Genomic DNA, 8,060 nt, shown 5'->3' on the forward strand with positions numbered 1-8,060 from the left:
GTGTATTTGATCTTGATGGAATTAGAGAGTTCCTAGCAATACACGAAGCCAAATCCATCGCCTCACAGGTAAATATGATTGATGCAAGAAAGAACACATTGTTTGTCGTACCGACCCTTGCATACGTACAATTGACATGAACTTCACAGGAGCATGCACGCACATGTATCTGGTAAATAAAAGGGTTTACATTCAGTTGGTGCCAACAATACTGCTGACTTGGAATAAATACGGTAATTCACACCACTCCGTGCCCTCTGTCATTTATTGTAATACATCTTCAACATAGATACAGAACATACTTTAAAAACCAGCAACAGGTCTCAAAGCAAAATACCATATGCTATACAGACAATATATAAAGCAACCTCTAATCTTCAAATATAAAGTAGTCACCTCTTTCTCGCCTAACGAAGATATAGAATCGACAATAAATATATTATTCCTCTTGTCCTAATTCAACTGCTTCTAAGGAAGCCTCTAAAGAAGCACTCATTGATGATTGATTTCCGAACTGTGAATTAGTTCCTCATACTTTGCGACTCAATTCCCTCTTTGAACAGAATAATCAGCTTACCACAAAAAATTCCTTTCAGCATGAGTAAAGTATGGTCCTAGGAGGAAAGTTGAGGAGTCATATAAATGAAGCAAACTACTATCAGACAGATCATATGCAATCACACACATTCAAATCTTTCAATTAAATCAATCAATATTAAAATCATGTCACAGCTTTCTAGATTCCGAAACTAGTTTTATCAGTTTTGCTTCTCTACCATACTATTATGCAATTCAGAAATAGCGCAATAGAAAACTTTTCATAATTGATATTACTTCAGGACTAGGGTTGCATGCCAACACTTCATAAGCTGTCAGCTGAGCAAGCCACACATGGCCATCTAAGCAGTTCATTAGGCAACTATATGGTGCTAATTCTAACGCAATCGGTACTGCTCCAAACTGCAGTAAAGTTTTCAATTAATTATTCTTATACTTGGATGTACCAACAACTGACATTAATAGAACATCACTGTGCCACAACTGTCAACATTACCATGTGAACAGTAGCCTATTAGCAACATAATTCCATTGCGAAGATGTCTACCTAATTCTGCACTAGGAGTAACATGTTCTTTAATGTTTCTCCATTTAATTTTTTGTTAGGTCACTCTTGAGAAAAACTGGTTTTCTACAAATTTAACCATTCCTGACTTCTTGGATGTGACACCACTCGACAACCAAAGTTTCCAGCTATTCAAAAACATGTTATGGAACCAACCAGCATCTGCCATAACGACGACATGTGGTAACTTAAGCAGTCATCAAATTTCCATGTTGACTTGCAATCGTTGGCTAACAGAGGACATTCTGCAAAGCTTGTCTGATGTCTTAAATCAACGTTCAAGAGACTGTCTGTGCATAGTTCTCTCTGAATATAACAAAACACGATTGCATGAAGCTGTTTTAGCAGCTGCAGAAGGCAAGGAAAACGTACGTCTTGCATTCTTGATCTTAAACATTTCAGTAAATCAATTACTTCAGACCACCATGGCTTCCAACAAGTTGCTAACAGGAAATCACTGGGTGGTAGCTGTAATAGATGTCTGTACTGAAACTACCTACTACTGTGATCCCTTAGGTTTTCCTATTCCCATCAATCTGTCAGTTGAAACACAGCCGGTTTCTTTAGAACTGAAAAGGGTTCTTAGCAAGCAAATGAAAATGTTCTATCACACGATTGCAATGCATAAGCCGATGTTTGGCCCCAATGGTGAACACATCTGTTCTCAAAATTGTTTGAACTTTCCTGTTCAAAAGTGTTCATCGGCATGTGGAATAATAGCATTTACATTTGTTACAATTTCTGCATTTACCCCAACAAATGTCTGGGAATGTATATGCTCACCCCACATGGCTCTGAATGATGTAAAGTCAAAATTGACTCTATTTTGGCAAGCAAGTAAATATTCACCTTACCTACGCAAGGTGCTAGCGTGTTGGATATCCACTCAGACTATTGACGTGACAAACATCATTGATAAGTCTGCACTTGTACCCACGGCATCGTCTTTTCAAGCAAGCAGACTTAGACTTAGACTTAGACTTAGACTTAGCCTGAAGCAGAAAGACTGCAAAACTGAAGAAGACAGTTTTTGTCACAAAAATGCACCATGTGACGAAGGTACAGAGAATAGCAATGAAAGGAGTCCGTCTACTACTCACTTGGACATCTCTTCTGTAACAGCTCCACAGCTCACAACTGGACAAGAATTTTCCTCCTTTGAAGAGCTAAAGCACTGCATTTCTAGTTATGAAAGAGCAACATTTGTACAACTCGACATTAGGAGATCCAGGTCACTAGAATCTGCCAAGAAGCGAGCAACTAAAAAGAACTTCAATTCTGACTTAAGGTTTTCAGAATTACAGTATAACTGTATTCATGGTGGAAAGCACTTCCAGTCACGGGGTACAGGAAAACGCCCTAATCACTCGTAAGTCTCATTTGTTTGTCGTAATAGCTATTCAACACCTTCATATGTACAACTTCACTACATTGCAGAACCTTTCAAATGGAATGCGCATGTTTTGTGAGAATTGTAGCATCAACGGATGGACAAAAATTGACCATCAAAAGTATAAACCTCCAGCATAATCATGACATTAGCAAGGTAAGAATTATTGCCATCCTTGCATTCAATAATTAAAAGGCATGGCATATTGCATTGCACTTGGTTATAGTACTTTAGAGACAATAACAGCACCTTCTTGTTTTCATAGGAACTCTTCAAGCAACTACCACAACAGAGAAAGCTTTCCAATGATGCCAAGCAAGAAGCGCAAAAGTTGCTGTCATTACAAGCAAACAAGAAGATGGTTCAAGATAAACTGTCAAACGAAACAGGCCAAGTGGTTCTTTTAAAGGACCTGAGCAATCTATCTACGCTAATGAAAAGTGGCAGTACCCGTAACAACTTAGAAGTTACTGTCAAGGAACTGACAGAGCAATATGGTAGGTTATTATGTAGGTTTTAAATGCTGTAGAATGTGTTGTTAATGTGCATTTGGGGTGGTCACGTGTAGGTTCAAGTGTGCATGTAATGACAAATGACCAAAAGGAACTATTGGGAGTCCATTTTCAAGATGACCAAATGAAAAGGGCATTTGATGCTTACCCTGAGATATTATTTATTGATGCCACCTACAAGCTTCTTGAGCTGCAGTTCCCATTATACATTATCCTCATAGAAGATGGCAATGGGCAAAGTGAAATTGCATCAGCATTTTTGTTACTTGAAGAGACCGAAACATCACTATCAAAAATCATGTCTATTTTTAAAGAATACAATCCATCCTGGACAGCTACCAGAGTTTTGATGGCAGACAAGGACATGACTGAACGTGATGTACTAGCATCAAATTTTCCAAATGCTGACCTTTTGATTTGCCTCTACCACACTCTCAGGTCATTTCGACGAGAGATTTCTTGTGAAAAAATGGGCATCACATCAGGTCAGAGAACCTTGTATTTGGAACTTCTCCAGCAAATGGCATATGCCACAAATGAAGTAAAATATGCAGAATTGTATTCTCGTTTCAAAACCAATGCTCCTGCAGCTGTAATCGACTACTTCAACAAGCAGTGGCATCCCATTCGTAAGCAATGGACAATGGGTATGAAGTACAGCACAGGCAACTTCTTGAACGCGACCAACAATAGACTTGAATCACTAAATGCCAAATTAAAATCTGTCATTCCCCGCTTTTCCTCCATGGAAACATTCACTGAGAAGTTCTTTGTTATTCTGAGAGTACTATGGTCAGAACGAGATCATAATGCAAGTCTTTCAGTTTTGAAAGTACCCACTGCATTTCATTCAACCTCTGATGAAGCAAGCAAGCATTATATGCGGTGCCTTACTCCCTATGCCTATAAGTTTGTGAAAAAGCAAATGGATATGATTGCAAAAGTTGCATTAAAATGTGCAGAAAATCAGCAGTATCATGTGTCCTCTAGTGAAGGCAATATTACAGTAACTGCAACCTCATGCCAGTGTCTAGGATGGCTCTCAATGAGGCTCCCATGCCGTCATATACTGTCCGCAAGGGCTGACATTGGCATGAGCTTATTCAACGAAGAATTATGTGACAAAAGGTGGACACTACACTACTTCAAGTCAATGCACAGAGTCTTTTCAAAGGATTTTGCCAGCAATCAGTCAACTGTATCTCTTGTTACTAGTTCATTGCGTAAAACACATAACTCAGCACAACCACTCTCTCAGGTTTGTATTACATGGCTAGAACTTCAACAACATTGCCTGCAGTATGCTCTGGTTCAGTTTCAGAAATTTAAACTTGTTTCAAGAGTCACAAATAAATTATCTACCCTAGCTTCAGAAGACTCTGGACTAACCCTTACCAAGCGATTAGAATTGTTGAAACAATTAGTTACAGCATGGGAAAATGGAGAAACAGTTGCATTAGTCAATGGTAAGACCTAGTGGCATTATGTATACAAACTGTGTGCATACACCAATAAATGTGAGCTAATACACATGCGCATGCTGATGCAACAAGTAGGTACACACATTGTACATATTTACTTTGTTAAAGACAAAATGGTGTCAGTTTTGTTTTGACAAAAAAACATAAATGTGTGCAGACTCTACAAAAGAAAAGCAACAACATTCAAAAAATGAAACACACAAAAACAGAGCTCAACAAGGTAAACTCTTTTGCCACCGGCAATAGTAATACTTAAAGGAAACATGTTCTGACACTTACAGTTCCATCAGTAAAAATGAAACAAGAATCAGAAATGAATGCCTGCATCCCGAAACCAACTGCTGCAAAGGCAAACCGAAGACAACTACGTATATTCTTCACCTTTTGCATACTGCCTGATATTACATACGACATTGAGTCCAGTGTTGTTTCTTTGTATAACAACAAAGACTGCATTGTTTGTAGTAGAGACAAGAGCAGAACGACTGCTTGAGAGTCAACAAGTAAGTTAAATATATACTCCACTGACATGGTATTATTGTGAATTGTGATCACTATAGTTCTTTCTTAGATCTGCTCAAATGACTGACATACAGATAGCAATTATTGAACTAACCTTCTACATAGTATGACGTAGTCACTACAAGTGTTTCTAGCCATTATGAGGAAAGTAGTGTCTTGATTATACAGGACCGTACCATACCATACCAAACCATACCATACCATACCATACTATACTATACTGTATTGTACTGCAGTGTAATATACTCTACTATACTACTGTATTCTCCCGTAATATAACGCCCTGGGCGTATAGAAAAGAAACGCTTTTTCCTGAGCGTATACTAGGACATGGGCGTTATTTTGGTCCCAAGCATATACATGGTTGCAAAATGCTGTCGTTTGGCCAGTCATCATCTAAAACACTTGATGACAGAAATACCACAAATGCTTGCAAGTATCCATTTGCAAGATCAAAGGTACTGCTATCCATACAGCATCAGCATACACGCAGAAACTACACTACACACGCAAACCGGAGTGGTCGGCCTGAAGTCAGTCAAAAGCATCAGGATTGGTAATTGCAATGAAGACATGAGTCTAGCGGTAAGCACTTTTGCTCAACACTGACACCAGCTCATCAAACACACAAAGACGGAGACAAATGTTCTGCGGACCCCATTTTGTTTTGTCTGCACACGCGTATCCTGGGCTATACTTGGGCATGGGCGTATAGTTGGGCATGAGCGTTTTTTCAGGCTGAAAGTTCTGACCTGTCGCACATGGGCATATATACGAGCATGGGCGTTATTTCAGCATGGGCAAAAAGCAGCAGTATACTATACCATGTAATAGTTATAGCATGAGTCGTGGAAATCCATGTACATTGTTATTGATCCAAAGCCTTCAAGGCTTACCAATAAGCTAATTGACAGAACCACATGGGAGATCCAATTATCTAGTTGATAAGCCTGAGAGGTTGAGGTGTCAATAAAATACATGGACCCCATTACAACCATGCTTTAAAATATTTAGAATATATCATGTGACCTTTAGAGGTATGTGATTAGTGAATTTGGTACGGTGGCAGTTTTGAACCTACAAAGACATTTCTATCATGTATAGAACACCCCATTTGACTAATCAGATTGTCTAAAGATCACGTGACATAGTCTAAAGTATCCCTTACTTCACCACACCATATTGGATGTTATACCATGATCACGTGACGTGCGACCAGTCACAAGCACGTACTGAGGTGGTGTATATGGCGTATTGCACAGCAAGTATGCAATAACTTACTTCTGCTTATTATCTTAGTCTCATTTATACTTACATGCCACGTGACCATGTTATAAATAATTTATCATAAGACTAGCGGGCAATATGGCTTTACCGGCACTCAGAACGGGGTTATAAAGTCATATATAGCACGCCCATCGTACGATAAACTACACTTATACAATACTATAAATAAACAGATGGTACACAGATATGATATGCATTTCTTACCTCTTACAGTCTTCTAAAGGATAGAAGAGTTACACGACCTCTTCTGATTGTTTTTTGTCTTTCCTCCTCTTTCTAAAATGTTGAAATAAGGACTGATGCTTATTCTGGTTCTTCTACCTGAAAAAACAGAAGAGAAAGTCGTGTACATAACTTCTGTGCCATTTGCATGTAATAGCAGCCACTTATCTACCTAGCTTGTTGTGCTATATACAACCATAGGGTACATAGCAGCAGAGGAGACAGGGCCATTGTTGTGAGACTTGATGATACTTCCTTGATTACCCATCAAATAAACAAGATGATTGACCTTCTTATACAATTGGTAGACAGGAGGCAGAATCGTTGAAAAACTAGACTTTCCTCCATCCAAGGTATGATATCATACCTAATTTTAAAAAGACCCAGTCAGGATAGAACGTCCTCTAATGCCAACCTAACATGCATATGCTTAGCTCTGAACCTCCTTCTGTTAGGGTTAGGGTTACTTACGAGTTAGGTCACTGCTGGAGCCAGCACCAGAGTCAAAAACAACTATGTCCGGCCGCTTTCATTATCTATGTACCGATAAAAGACTTCTTTCTTGTGATGAAGATTTAGTTCATGAAGGCAACTGCTCCAACAGCAACTATTTCATCATGTTCCCTGACTGACTGACTGACAAAATCATTTATAGATACAAATTTCTAAATACAGAACACCAAAAGTCAAAAATATTATCCATGACAGTGGAATCACGGTCACAGCAAACTACAAGTTAAAACTAAGCGCAAATAGTACAGATCAATTCTAATGAAAGTTCCTTGAATGGCACTGTGCACTGACTGACTGACTGATTAATTAACTGCAGTTCGTTAGTTGCAACACATATCTGTCTACACAGACAGACACATCGAAAACGTAAATCTGTTTAAGCCACTAAAGTAGCACTGGAGAAAGATGGATTAACTAAATGAATTGTCTCTGACTGTTTGTATCACATTATCTCTTCTTGTTAAATCACAGGATAATGACTTTGAGAAATCAAAGATCAAACAAGATCTCCAGAGTGAGTTTATAAAATGAAATCAGAGTGAACTCAGTATTTGGTGCATTGACAATTAAATTTGTTCATGTCAGGTATCAAGATGCCGTCTACATATCAAAAGAGAGGAAGACCAAAAGGACACGAACTAACAGTGATAGGCCTGCCATCAAAAAAGAAGAAGTCGCTGAAAACTCTCCAGCCATTTACTAAGTTGCACACATCAGTCAAGGAGAAGGGTAGGTATTTATCTGGACTAACAAGCACATCCAGCTAGTTACTCTGTACATTGTGCAGTAATGCTAGAATGGTTCGTGGACGCAGATTTGGCAGCAGATGTGCTGAAAAATTCACAACAACTGCTTAGTGAAAGAGATGTCGAGGATAGGCCAGAGATGGTAACTGATGCTGTTCTGGATGAGAATGTAGACATTCATTTAATCAGGAAGTACTTTCAACACGATGCTTGGCTGCTTGTGACCCAAGTTGTACGGCAGAAGCAGGAAACTCAAGGATACAT

At 38.8% G+C, this 8,060-nt stretch overlaps 3 protein-coding genes across 3 annotated transcripts in view; all 3 read left to right on the forward strand.

Annotated features, from left to right (window-relative positions):
* Window positions 1-1,405: 1,405 nt before the first annotated feature.
* On the forward strand, window positions 1,406-2,656 carry LOC134196995 (uncharacterized). The gene has a single exon (XM_062666227.1). The coding sequence runs from the start codon at window positions 1,549-1,551 to the stop codon at window positions 2,494-2,496; it is 948 nt and encodes a 315-aa protein (XP_062522211.1). The 5' UTR covers window positions 1,406-1,548; the 3' UTR covers window positions 2,497-2,656.
* Window positions 2,657-2,771: 115 nt separating this feature from the next.
* Window positions 2,772-4,502, forward strand: LOC134197647 (zinc finger SWIM domain-containing protein 1-like). Its single transcript, XM_062666993.1, has one exon. It carries the CDS (start codon window positions 3,099-3,101, stop codon window positions 4,500-4,502), a length of 1,404 nt encoding a protein of 467 aa, XP_062522977.1. The 5' UTR covers window positions 2,772-3,098.
* A 2,303-nt stretch (window positions 4,503-6,805) lies between these two features.
* LOC134197649 (uncharacterized) overlaps window positions 6,806-8,060 on the forward strand; it is a 1,665-nt gene continuing 410 nt past the window's right edge. The window contains exons 1-2 of the mRNA XM_062666994.1: window positions 6,806-7,779; window positions 7,838-8,025. Of these exons, the coding sequence (XP_062522978.1) occupies window positions 7,629-7,779; window positions 7,838-8,025 (339 nt within the window). The 5' untranslated portion in view covers window positions 6,806-7,628. The remainder of the gene's footprint in view (window positions 7,780-7,837; window positions 8,026-8,060) is intronic.

Source organism: Corticium candelabrum, chromosome 22 (assembly GCF_963422355.1).
Source record: "Corticium candelabrum chromosome 22, ooCorCand1.1, whole genome shotgun sequence".
NCBI lineage: Eukaryota > Metazoa > Porifera > Homoscleromorpha > Homosclerophorida > Plakinidae > Corticium > Corticium candelabrum.

Coding starts and splice junctions, on each gene's coding strand:
- LOC134196995 (XM_062666227.1), top strand. CDS start 1,549: ATGGCTTCCAACAAGTTGCTAACAGGAAATCACTGGGTGGTAGCTGTA.
- LOC134197647 (XM_062666993.1), top strand. CDS start 3,099: ATGACAAATGACCAAAAGGAACTATTGGGAGTCCATTTTCAAGATGAC.